Genomic DNA, 14279 nt, shown 5'->3' with positions numbered 1-14279 from the left:
TTGTAATCTCTAAATGATTGCAAAGCTGACACGCAACTGTACGATTAATATGTAAATGAATTGATTAAATAATTTACTCTAAAGCTTTGACATATATTCGTCGTGATTGCAACGATTTAATATCGTTCTCGTTCGCATCGAAAAATAGAGGCGCGTGAAAAACGCATCCGAGAGAAATTGATAAATCCGTATCGCGTTTATCGTCCGATAATTAGCATTCTTCGACGAAAACCAGAGGTTTTCAAGTACGTTCTCGAACGAAATTCTCCAAGGTGCCGATAACACGATGATGAGCCAATTAATATTGATGTAACACGAGGCGAATGGCATGCTATATTTGACCGAATATCAAACATGGTCCAGATTAATATTTAATCTTGGCGTTTGCGGTGTTTCCGCGAGCAGACGGGACCGTTGTTCGTGCTCGTCGAATTTTTGACGATCGTTACACGGTAAATTCTCAATGCAGCCTGCTTGAATATTCAACGCGCTCGTTTCCTCGCCGTAATAAACTTCTCGAAGCTTTGGCTGTGTGCGACGACACAATAATTATTATTCGCCGTTAAGAAACAAGCTCCCCTCGCCCCTTGACCGGCTGGCTCTCTAGCGACGACCGTGACGCGTAGAAACGGAGCACAGTAATTTGAAAACGCAATCGTAAGCCTCGAATAACTCGAGCAACTCGAGCTACTCGAGATACATAGGTACTTTGCATGCCTTCGCGCAATCTCGGATCGCTTACTCGAAACTATTACGCCTTTTTATGCTCCGAGCGAGATGATCGTTTTTAACCCGGCTGCCGCGAATGCTACACACGAGAGACCTTGTTCGAGATCGAAGATTCAAGAAATCCGTTGTATAATTAAGGATAACGAGATGATATCATGCTCCGAACCGAGATGCAAACGATATCTCTTCAAAGAAACACCACCTATAATATTTATATTTAGCATCGTATCAAGAAGCACTATTCGACGAATGGTGAAATATTTCTTGAAAATTAGTTGAACGTATCTGATAAATAAATCGATTAGAAAGTACAAAACGAAGTTTCTGGGGTCGAATAAACAGTATTGCCCCAACGAGAACGAAACGTTGATTTACCGAGATAAATAACATCAAATTTATTCTCAATGATTGGTAATTTGTTACTCGGTAATGCACTGCATACAGCTTAATTATTGATATTTATTCGGAGAGTTATCACTATTTATTTGCACTTGAATAGACGTGAATCAATTTTGTTTATGGTTCCTTGAAAAGGCTTTCAACGTCGAATAAATAATTCATTCGACCGATATACCACCGATTAAGAGTACGTTTCATTTCTAGCATTAATTTGGATCATGTTACATCGATACAAGGATTCAATGAATTAGAATTCCCGTGATTCAACGTTCGAGACACATATATTTCGATGATTGATTAATCGTATCGGATTTCTCGAGCAAGCTTTCTCCGTCAGCTGAGTTTGACAGTTTCGATCAGTCTTTATCCGAGATTATAGTCTCGGTGATGCACGACAATTCGATCGCGCCAAAAAGACGATCGTCTCTCGATCGTTGCGCGCGACTCGAATCTGTCATTCTCGTAAGCGAATCAACGCGAACGCGAGACAGCCTATCGTCGCGTTTAATAATCTAAAAGCCCGTTTCGATTCCTCGAGTTTCGGAGCATCGCGTTGGCCCGAAGAGGGAAAAACGAACAAAACGATACAGGGAATTCTCCAGCCAGCGAAACGGAGCGAGCAAAGAAAATGGTGACAAAAACGAAGAGAAAAGCCGCGCACGAAGCGAACGGAGACGGGGAGCGAGAGAGAAAGGGAACTGGAATAAAAAAAAGAAAGGATCGAGATATCACAATAGCATTCGTCTCTGTTATTATCCTTCTTGTCCATAGCATTGGCCTTTCTCTTTCGCCCCCGGTCGTGATAGCATCGTTAACCTTCCAAGATCGAAAGAGGCTACGGAAGAGAACACGGTATGTACCGGGTACACACAAGCAAACAGACGACAAACACCAAGTACCGTATTAGAAACTAACGAGAAGATAAGTTGAGAGACTTACTCTGGCGAGCGTTGCGGTCAGGTCGATTTTTCCTCTGTCGGCGGGTGTATCCTGATCACTAACTAGCATGTACACATCACCCATGACTTTCCTGCGACGTGCGCGAGCGAACAAACAACGCAACAATATATTTTCTCTGTTGGTTTCCCTCTCCTGCGATCCTCGACACTCGAATCTCACACCGAACACACTGCTAACAGATGGCTGACAGATACCGATTACGAATTCACACGTAACGTAGTCAAGAGGAATGTAACGAACAGCTCGAAGATCGTCGCGTCATATCGCGGCTGGTCGCAGCGACGTGCGAGCGCAAACGATCATACGGGGTCATTCCTCGAGTCGTTGCCGATTCTGTTACAGTCTTCTTCCTACTCCACTTAGCGCGAACAACTTTCCTCCTCATGTGTCGAGTTCGATCGCGTATGGAATATCGCAAAGGACCGATGATAACGTTCGTTGATCCTTTTCGCGCGACGAGTGCCACAACAACGTGTAACGGAGCGAGATAAACCGAAATCACACCCACTCTGTCCAGGCACAGAGGGCAAACTGTCGTCTGATAGCCGCTCCGCGGGCTGCAGCGACCTACCCAGACCAACGAAAAGCGATACTCGATGGCGCTACGGCCGCACGGAGTCTGTGCTACGAGTACGCTTCGGGTAAACCGTGGCGCCGCTGCCGGCCGATCCTAGCACTAACCTCCCGCCCGCCCACACATTCAAACCCGACCGCACACTATCAACGACCCCCACACAGGCGCACACTTACATTCAGGGACGCGTGTCGCGCGCGTGCACTCGACTACCACAGCCGACAGCTCGTTGCGATGTATGCACGTATACGAGTTGGGGAACTTGGCGTCGGACAAGCTGGTTCGGTGTAGAGGGGAGTCGGTAGTTATCCAGCCCCTGCCCCCGATGGAAAGTGTCCCAGGGCCGGCGCAACCGCAATTCGTCGATTGCAACGACTGATTGTGAGCGCGATTTAACGGAAGTCGAGCGAGCTGTCTACTTTTAAAACGTGCCCGATACGACGGAGTTATGTATAGCTACTACCTAAATTGCTTTGTCCGAACGATTTACATTCTTTTCATGCAAATCAGTTTACGCTAGCCAGACGTCGATGCATCTACCCAACTAGTCCTCCAACCCCGCGCGTTACTCTTTTCTTGCTCCTCGGACCGTGGGATAAGTACTCGACGCTAAAAAGCAAAGCGTATCGAAACCAGGAAAAGATCCGAGCGTCGGAGTTAAGACGGCCCTGACGCGCTAAGAGCACGTCGAGAAGCGTCAGTCGATCTTTTCTCCGTAACACTTGGATATGAAACGAGTTAATTAGTAGTGGCACATGGGCGATGACGATTATCGGATCGAACGCGCAAAACCGTCGCGTCGACAACGAACGAAAGGTCGAGACGTTGTCCGCGCCATTCCTCATCAAAATTCAAAGCGCTCTCGTTACAACTTTCGAAATTGCGAATGCACCTTTGTCCCAGAAAAGTTAGAAAATCACCTCTGAATTAAGCACTCGAGGCGAGAGGAGACTCCGCGCGCTCTAGGTCTGTCAGCGCGATTTCTAACTAACAACGCTCTCGTTTATGCATTAACATCACGTACACGCGTAGAGGAGCAAGACGAAAGAGAAGTAGGAAGAACGATTAGATACGTAGAAAGGATAAAATAGCGCAGGGGAACGTTTCCAGCTAACTAACGGTCACGAGTACGGATTTTAAAATCCGAGTATACGCATTTGCTGGATATCCACCACCGCGAAGGAAAGAAATACGAGTCGCGATTTATGAGACCGTGTGACCCGGGCAGTTATGGCTGAAGCCGAGGAGAAGTGTGAAATACTATGGTTATTTGTGGAAGCGTGCACTTCCGTGCGATTTTTGCCTCGAGCCCTCTGTATACGATTCTTTTTCACGAAGCCCTCAAAGGCGGAAGGGCTATACGTCTGCCGACGATAGCACGGGATTCTCTCCGCCCTCGAGCGTATTCTCGGCCTCTTTCCTCTTTCGTCTTAGCCCTCCGGGCATCGTCGGGCGGCGTTCCTCCTTCTAGGGGCCCTCGCCATCTTCTCGGCGCTATCCAAGGCCAGCCATGGTTGCCTAGCTAAGTCGCCAAAAGCTTGGACTCCCCGTGGAATTCAGCTTCCGTGATGCCAGAGACCGGCGTATTGCGTGGCATCCCCCAGTGTCGGCGATGCACTTCGATCCGCTGGGATCGAGCCTCGTAAAATTGGATTTGCGCAGACAGTATGGCACGGTAACAGTATGCTACTCCACCGTGACGCGTACCCTTTCCGGAAATACTGATCGCCCTTCTGAATCATCGTTAACGATCCAACCCTTTTGTCGCGCGGTACCCTTTCATTTTTCAAACCTGCCAATGACATTTTACACCTATTGATCGCGATACTACCACCGTGATTGATCGTGTCGATTAACCTACGCTAGAATCCCTACTATCTCGAACAAAACACCACCCAGTAATGGAGATGGATAAGAATTTTTATTAAGCAAGAGTCGTTTGCTCTTTCCAAGATTAACAGGAGATCTTATGCCAGTTTCTCGAGCAGTCGATTCAACGAATCATTGGAAAAAGTTTTGCATGTTTTATGTCTCATGTGGTTTATGCATGACGGTGCACCGGCATATTTCAACCGAGTATCCAGACAGTTTTTAAACGAGCGGTTCTCTAACAGATAGATAGCTGGCACATGATCGATTGCCAGGCCTGATCGATCCTTGGATTTTCGTATACGATAACTAACGAAAGTACATGCCTGTGTTGATAATTTATTTGTCATTCGGACAGTCGATAAATCGATCGCGTAACGATAAGGCAGAGGTTACGGACGCGTAATAGGAGCAAACAAGACAGTGCAATATCCTCTCGATCTCGAGCATTGATGTTTATATACGCGTCTTTAATTTTGACTCCCTTTTCACGGTACATCGTTATTGCGGCTGTGAGTTTCGCAGTTGCTTTGTGTTTACCGTGACTTGCAAAAGGCGAGGCGGCGCGGCGTCCAATCGATTCTCCATCGTCGAAAAAGAGCGCGCCTCTACACGAGCGAAATCCCTGCTGCGACGCGTTAAATCTACGTGGATTGCGCGAATATATGCAACCCTCTAACGACTAGCTTTTATCCTTTGAATCTTTGCCCCCAAGAGTCTCTAATGATAATTATTGCGAAATAAATTCGACGTCTAACGTAAGAATATGTATTATAGATGTAAACGAAACCATTAACCCAAGGAAAAAGTAATTAAGATGGTATACTTTGGTCTTTTCTGACTGACTCGAGCACCCGATAAGAACGTTGCAATTTCCTTGAAAGAAAACGAGAGTGGTTCTCGTCTTGCAGGCAAAATTCTAAGCAATTTATGAAGAATATCCTGTCCAGCTGGTCGCGATAGTAATTCGAATAGGGCCTGGAAATGATCAATTTATCGTTGGTGCCGAGGGAATTTCGCAGCGGGTACTTTAATCAGCAGCAATCGGCCGTTTTTGCGAAACCAGGAAAAAGGAGAAAGAAGAAAATGCTCGTCGGAAAGGTGAAATGGAGAAACAATTACACTATCAACGATTGAATAGCGGGTTTGGTTGGCAGTAAATTTAGAGGGAGCTCGAGAAAATAAGCAATGTAGATAATAGCTTAGCGGTACGTTATCTACGGGCTCCCTGGGAGGATTGCAGCCCTGAAACGTTTGTTCGGATGATAGAAAGTATTTCGCCCGGTAGGGCAAGTAGAAAACTTTGGCTGGAGAGAAGTTTTTGCGATACCGCGAGAATCGTATCAGATTTCCCGAAGCTAGGCGAGAGAGGCTCCCATCGCAACTCGAGTTCGATCCCCCCGCTTTTAAAGCCCGCTTATACTTCGTACTTGGTTTTCGCGGCAACCGAAACTTACCTAACAGATACGAGTCGTTGGCCACGATATGGAATCCGAGCGAACAAGTCGTCGTTCCACCCTTTACTCGTGACGGACAAATCGTCCCTGGGACAGAAATTGAATGTCGAACTCTATCTGCTTTCTGACTTTCTTTTACCGAACTCGTTTCTCAAATCGAGCAGAGACGACTTAATTTTCATTCTGATCCTAAGGAAAACATTATAACTCGCGAGGGGAAATTTTACTTTGATAATTCCTGCAAGCCACACCAAGAGCTTTGCTTCCACAATTGTAATCTACCAGGGCATATTACCTCTTGGGTCTCGAAATAGAGAAGCAATCATTATAATCTTGCTAGCTCCCTCTCCAGGCTGGGCATAATACGAAGCAGCGAACGAGAGTGCGGTTATGCTATGTAAGACTCGAACCGTGTACTCTGTAACTAGAGATAGACAAAATTCTATTCCGATAATAGATGGCTCTCGATCGAAGAGATAAGCGTTATGTTCATTTTTATTCGACGAGTGTAACGTGCAACCGGTTATATACTTTTATCGCGACTCAACAATTTATTCCTCGACGTTGAATATTTGTTGTTTTAATGTGTCCAATAAAAAATATTGTTATTCACTTTTATTCGACGCATAACCAGGGAATTCTAAATCGTTTAAATGGTATGCCCCATTAAAACGGAAGCGCAAAACAAATGCATGCGTGTACCCTTTAAAGCGGATATCCCGATAGCGTGTTTCACCGATGCAATATTTATTACGTAAAATTTGATCCCGCAACGGTATCCCACGGACATTATTACTTTTCGTCTCTGCAGAACTCGGAACATTTATTTAACGATCGGCGGCGGCGTTGTGAATTTCATTCTGATGACTTATGTTCACGAACGTACTCTAATTTTAATGTTTATGATAGGGTTTATGACGCAATTTCTGTTCTATGCGAGTTTCATGTTAATAAGTTTGGTCGTACTCGCTCCTCTTACCGCGATGTATGTTGCAATAAAATATACATTATTTAGGTAGAAAGCCTCGATACGCGTACGTACCTACATAAAATCATCGTTTCGAGCCTGCGAAAATACGATACTCTATTATGGAAAAAAATATTTATGCGTCGATTTACCGATATGTAATATCCATTGAAAATAATCTCGTAGATCCAGTGTGAAATGTAAAACATACAATATCGCGTTTCCATTCGAAAAACAATTGCGTCTCTTTGGATAGGTTTTAAAGTAGCGTTTAGTCTCTCAATTAGTCGATAATCGAGTAACCTTTCGTTTAAAAAATGAGCTAGAGAGGACGGTCGTAAACGAGACTGCTCCATTAAGCTGGACGCAAACATTTTCGCGGATCCTGTACCATTTGGTGTCTCGTTCGCCTAACATTTCGTTGGCGTTCCGAGCTCTGGAGGGTAGTTTCGCGTAACGGTGGGCACATTCCACGAATCGAGTTGAATTTCTCAACTGGATCTTCGGTGTTCCTCGAAAGACGTCCGGCGGTTAATTAATTCGCGGTTCGAACCGCTTATCGTAGGAAGGGTGGAGGTCGTTTTGGGTCAGGTTTGCGCGATTCGACGTATCGTTAGGGGCCGCGTGCACGCGGTTCGTTCGCAGCCGCTTTTATGTACGCCGTCGCGAAACAATCGTATTCCCCCTACGGCCATAACCGGTCCGCAGTAAGGCGAGTACGTCTTCTGCTCCCGCGCCGAGTTTCGGAGGGTTTGTCCTCCCTGGAGAAATGTTCCTTCTAATTTATGAAACACAGCGGACGTTACGCCGTTTACGGAGGCGCCTTCGCAGCGGCTACGAGGCCCGGGAGCTGGCACGTGAAGGGAAAACTTTCCCAGGTAAGCTGCCGCCGCCGCGAAGGTTACCACCGTCAGGATTTTCTTGCTACGTCATTAGTATTCCGGGATATATACGGAGCCATCGAGACAAAGAGGGACAGCGGAGCCAGAGGAGAACGAAAGGAGAGGAGTTTCTGCTAAATAAGTATCCCACGCACAGGGACACGTTTCTCTACTCGCCCTACTTGCGCTCAGCCTCTTATTCTTCCTCTCCTTTCGTCTTCCCAGCCAACTCGTTCCGAACAGCCGTAAGAAAGAAACGCGAACTCTCTTAACGAATGCTTTTCTTCCACGGTTCCCATCCTGCGCTAACAGTTGGACCTGCAACGGCCTGGACCACCGTCCGCGATGCCTCGAGAAATATCAACTGTCTTTTCCCACCGTGCTTCTTGCAATCAGCGAAATTAATGAACCGTTCACCGTTGGAACACATTCACCGCGGTTCACTTACACCAAACCGGCGAACACGCAATAACAAACGATCCTGCATAGCTGACAAGTATCTCGAGGAAGATTAGATTAGTCTGAATTTTCAACCAATCATTTCTATACGTATACGAAATGCTTGATGAAAAGCTTTTTATTTACTTTAACCCTTGTCCCATGTTGAACAAAACAGGAAGTATGACCGCCCCAGTTCTGTAATGCAACATACCTATCTGCACCTCGAGTAAACATGGTCAAGTACTTAGTATTGGATGTGTAGCTAGATGGAAAGCTAAGTTAAAAACATGGTACCCGGAGGAAAAATGGAGCACCTCGAAATAAAAAGGAAAATCGTGTTGGATCGTACAAACAACCTTTCCTATTAATTCTTACGTTCGATCGCGCGTACCTCGGACCTCGGTCCACTTGAATTTGTACGAGTACCGTAAATAAATCTTCCGTCATCTTCTAACGTGCCTTGCCATTTTTCAAAAGATATTAATTCCTATTTAGCTAAGCGTCCCTCCGTAATTTTGGTTAAATTAACCGTCATTGGAGCGAGAACTTTATGGGGAATCCGTGAAATGACGCGCCACCCCCCGATGCTAAAAGGTTTCCCACCCCTGACCTAGAGTAATATTACGAGTTGCGCGCAGAATACTGGCAGAGCGAGTTTTGGCGCCGAGTTTGTCGGAAGCATGAGTGTACGACGTGTTGTGCTGGAAGTCGGTACTTGTAACGTTGAGCTGTACCATCAGGGAAGACGTTTCCTGTTATGAACTTCTGCTAAGAGGGTGAATTATTACGGAGATATATCGGGGGACTTTAATTTATCAACTCGTCACGACATTTGGAAAGCTGATTCGAATACGTCCAATAATTTAGTCGAGTAACGAGTAATTTACCACCTTACTCTATATGGACACTGAAATCTAGTTGAATAAATATGAACGCTGAAATATAACCGAGTACCTAGAAACTAATATTCGTAATTTAAAATGTTTTCGAAATAAAATTGAGAAAATGTTCTAGTTTTAATTTTTGTGTATTTCGGATAAAATAATTCCTCCTTGAATTGGATAATCAATGTTTTAAAAAGAGAAATTCAGTGCAAGTTAGAAAACGATTCCATCAACCTTCCATCTGTATAATGAAACAAAAACCTCCAACCTTCTTTTCATTCGAGAACACCGGCAGCAACGCAGCTGTTCCCAGGAAATGGTTTTAACTATAAGTAGCATCCGATCGAACGGGAAATTGTTTTTATTTTGAGATCGGGGAACGTCCACAGAAAAATTCAATCTCGAAAATGTATGAACAGCGAGACAACTGGAAGCTTTACCCCGGCTGTACGTTCAAAGGAGACTCCCCATCGACCGCCTTCGTTTTATCGCGATTCCCAGTCCCGCGTAAAAAATACCATTCCTCGTGTATAGTGTTTTCCCGTGTGTGAGAGGCGCAAACAGAGATCGCACGGTGCCTCCGAAATGTGTCAATCGTCGGCGAAACTTTTCAAGCGATTGGGTCGCGAATCGAGTGACCCAAATAGACGCTTCCACTGTCCAATATTTCGAACGGTATATAATTTGACTGGAGGTTCCCGATCGATCGTGTTCTCGTAACAAAGCGTTTAATCATGCGACACCGATACATTCTTTCTCGCAAATAAACGTTTCAAAGACCGCCAGCGAGCGATTCAACTGCCAGACTGTTCAACTACGCGAACGAGACTTTAATTTCATTCCAAGATGTTATGCATACCTTATAAATTCTACAAATATGTCTAATAATTATTTTAATTTTGTTCCAACTTAGTTTACGATACATCTAAAAGACCATACAATTATTTATATTTATAACTGCACCGTGGATGTATGTTTGAATAAACAAAGTTATTAAAAATACAGTTATATCAGTAGTAGAATATTGAAAAATGTATTATTACAGAATTTCAATTATTCTGTTCGAGAAACCTTGTTATAGGTAGAATAATTAAATTGCATTGAAAGCTTGATGGATTATTTAAACAAACTGTAAATTACTAAAGAGTTAATTCAAGAAATATCTCCTTTATCGAACATTGGTATAAGATTTTAGCAGCAGATGAAATGTACCATGTTTTATGGAATAAACGTTACCTACAGTAGAACAAACTGAGTAGACCTGTGCTTACAGACGAGGTGCAAAATAGATGTTGCATCACAGACGAGATATACGATTACTCTTTTCACCTTATGCACTTTCGTGGCCCAATCTGACTACTATACCGAGCTGAAAATTTAAGATGTGATTTTCAAACCGTTTTAAAAAAATTATTTTCTGTTACGAGGGTCAATTACAATAATTTTTAGTCAATAGACATACCCTTGAAATCCTAACCATTCTCGAGAAAAAAATTCGAGTAGGTGCCAAGTAGTAGGAAAAATTAAAAAATTTCAAATCGTTTTAGAAAAATTATTTTTGGCTGTGGGGGTCTATTACAATAATTTTTGGTCAATAGACATACCCTTGAAATCCTACTCATGTTCGAGAAAAAAAATTCTAATGCCTACTCGTATACCTCGTCGGTGAGATAAGTGCCTAGACGCGACATCTAGCGCATTTTTTAGGTCCATGGGGTTCTAGAGCCCCATTACCAATGTCGGTATCACTCGCAACCTTACCAACGGACTATGGAAAACGATCATAGCGCTTCCAAAGGTAGCAAATGCAATTAGAAGAATTCTTACCATCTTCGACAAACTGAAGCTGCATGCTGAAGTTGTACTCAGATACCGGAGGAGTTCAGATGATGCAGGTAAATCACTTGCTTCGTAATTGTTGGATACTACCCTGAAATATAAATGCGAAAAAATTATTGCAACACTGAAAACAATCGCGATAAAATTCATGATATTATATTTACGCGACCAATTTTTATATTTCGCAACACTACTGCAAACCGCAATTATTATTTACACGCAACTCTACCCTGAAAAAGCAAACGCGAAAAATTCTCATTGTTCGCAACACTAAATGGAACTTTACAATTAACGTAGATTATTTGCAACTGTAACTAGGCAAAGAAACGCGAATAATTCATACTACGCAACGCTGATAACAAACCGCTAGAAAAATTCTTATTCGCAACACTACTCTGAAAGAAAACGCGAAAAATATTCATCGTTCGCAACTCGAACTGTTATTGTAATATATTGATCTTAGTAGCAAAAGCGATAATATTCACTTAACGCGACACTAATAAAATCGCGTATTAAATAATGCGCAACGCTAATATTACTAATGCGTACAGCCGTTTCAGGCTGCATCATGATGCTGAAGAAGGTGCCACCTGAAAAACTACAAGTACTACAACTACAGGCAACTATAGTGACGTAATAGGAACATGGAATGACTCTCCATCCTCATCCTCAGATGAAGATGAAGAACCATTTGTTGCAGCCCACTCTTGCGACAGTTTGTCAGGGCCTCTTCGACTCCTGAGAGTCTCTTCTTTTCTTCGGCGGTCCTGCCAAAGCCTGAAACTTAATACTAGGCTCGAGCACTCCGTGCGATACGCGAACCTCTAACAATTCAACGAATTGTTATCGGAACACGTGTGGAGAAACTCGAGCGGGACGAGCGTTTCGGGGATCCTACCGCGAACGAACGCGACCGCGAAGAGCGACTGTGAAGCCGCGCGATTCCAAGAATCGAAAGTAAAACCAGAACAAACGGTACGATCCGTTTCGATCGGCTAACGTTTCGATTCTCCAAATCGAACTACAGGTACAGGACCTGTGGCAGTCCTGCCCTGACCCTACCTACTTATATCTAACACACACACCAGAAAGCAAGTTACCTACCTACCTAACCCTATATTTAAAAAATTGCAAAACTCATTCTCGCAAACATACGCTCCACGGTTCTCACACAGATGCCCGGGTGCAAAAGCCTACACTAGAGAGGACGCCCCGGGGTTCCTCCGACACCCGAACATTGCAAACATTCACACTCTAATGTTTTACGTACCAATTCCTGAAATCAACCGATAAAGACTAGTGACCATTGCGTATTTCAACTAACTTTCAAATAATAGAAGCTTTGATAAAATGATTTACTCAATTCTGCTGTTTAAAATCAAGAAATTAATTGTATCTACGTTTCATTAAATATTTTATGTTATTGTCTTTGAACATGCAAAATGTATGAGCAATATGAAATAGAATTTTATTTGTAAATTATATTAAAGTTTTAAAACGACGCAATTCCACAGCCTAACCACACACACACATGTGAAATTACGTCGCGCACGATACACTAGTGCAATGTCAGTCGCAAATAGATATTATTAGGAATCTTTAGCAACTAAGTCATCGTGCTAGTTGCCTTCGCTCACGCAAGTAGCACCTGGGCACTTGGGTGAGTTTAGGCAATCAACACGGCATAATAACCTGAAAATCCTCAACTAGAAAAAATGATTATGACAAATGCTAGCGTATAATGAAATAGTATTTATATATTCTATCTTATTTTATTTCTTTTACTGGACTTTATGTTTCTGATAATTATAGAGCAAAATTTTAATATACAATCATAGTGAAAAATATTATTAGTGAAGGAAATTATTGTGATTAAAATTGAATTTTCTAAGATGAAAGGCTTTACAATAAAACAATTTACTTTGAAAATGTAAGGAAAAATTATTGAAACAAACTGATGAAAATCTTTTACTGGACTTTATGTTTCTGATAATTATAGAGCAAAATTTTAATATACAATCATAGTGAAAAATATTATTAGTGAAGGAAACTATTCAGATTAAAATTGAATTTTCTAAGATGAAAGGCTTTACAATAAAACAATTTGCTTTGAAAATGTAAGGAAAGTTATTGAAACAAACTGATGAAAATGTTTAACCCTTGAGCAATTCTGTTGTCAAAGCGTATTTTTTAAGGATGAAAATAATACATAATGCATGTTACTTTGACTCAAGAATTTACCCACCGCGAAATGTCTTTTTGTGCATGAATTGAAACGTTAAATTTTTGAATAAGAAAAGACTTTGATGCATTCGATATTAAGTCATCAAATTATATTTTCATATGAAGCACGAGCAATATAAAAAACAATCAATATTACAAGTCAAAGAATTTATTTTCATTTTCTGGCAAATTTCACGTTATATTAAAAATCGCGTAGCACAAAAAGACCCTAGCCTGAACTACAAAATAAAACAGTATAAATATGTTCCTTTTCACGGGTATAAAAAATACCCGTGGTCACTATTCGTCAAAAATACTACGTATACAACCGGATACCCGTGTTGTTTCGGACCTTTCGCCCTACAACATGATTGGGCACCAGAGGGACAAAATCGCATGCGACTCACCAATCGTTGACTACGACGACGGCGATGATGATGATGATGATGCTACTGCCCATTGAAATACATCAGCCCAAGTTATCTGCAAGGTCCTGTTGTTGGTCTCCAGGATGTAAGGATGAAATCCATAGTCTGTAAAGCACAAGAAAACAATCACAATCTATTCTACAAATTGTATACATTTAATATTACATTTGAAATTTGAAAATATTATTTGTTTCTAAAGGTGCATTGAATAAAATAGGATGATACTTACATTTTTTATTCGTAGACTTTCGCTCATTCTACATATATTTCCCTTTGGTGGTGCACTGATTCTAACACCGGTGTCGAGAAATTTTAATTTTTGAAGAAAAAATGGAAAAGACATATTGAAAAAATGATAAACTAACGCGACCGAAAATCAAAGTCGGCGAACAAGAGACTCTAATGTCGCGATATTGAAAGCAAAGAGCCACGATGCTCTGGACAAAAGTATAAAAATGCGCAATATACACTGACTCGACCTTCCCGTGTGCCTAAACTACTAATCTACGCAACAAACACTGACTCTACGACCGCATTGCGCGCGGTCACTAAAATTTCTGGAAAAAATTCTGAAATAAGAAATAAAAAATAATTAAGTAATCACTCAGGCATGTCTATTTATAGATTT

The 14279-nt window shown here is 42.3% G+C and overlaps 1 protein-coding gene across 2 annotated transcripts in view; it reads right to left on the bottom strand.

The window, feature by feature from the left end:
* LOC143349346 (uncharacterized) overlaps positions 1-13946 on the bottom strand; it is a 224511-nt gene extending 210565 nt beyond the window's left edge. Inside the window, exons 1-3 of one of the 2 annotated variants that reach the window (XM_076780525.1) lie at positions 13881-13946; positions 13631-13756; positions 10989-11091 (exon numbers count right to left, since the gene is read on the bottom strand). In XM_076780525.1, coding sequence (XP_076636640.1) covers positions 10989-11091; positions 13631-13683 — 156 coding nt within the window. In that variant the 5' untranslated portion in view covers positions 13684-13756; positions 13881-13946. Of the gene's footprint in view, positions 1-2067; positions 2686-10988; positions 11092-13630; positions 13757-13880 lie in introns of those variants that run through there. The other variant, XM_076780526.1, reaches the window with a different exon arrangement.
* Positions 13947-14279: the final 333 nt, after the last annotated feature.

Source organism: Colletes latitarsis, chromosome 13 (genome assembly GCF_051014445.1).
Source record: "Colletes latitarsis isolate SP2378_abdomen chromosome 13, iyColLati1, whole genome shotgun sequence".
NCBI classification, from domain to species: domain Eukaryota; kingdom Metazoa; phylum Arthropoda; class Insecta; order Hymenoptera; family Colletidae; genus Colletes; species Colletes latitarsis.
Note: the sequence above shows the minus strand (reverse complement) of the source record. Positions and strands in the feature narration are given on the sequence as shown.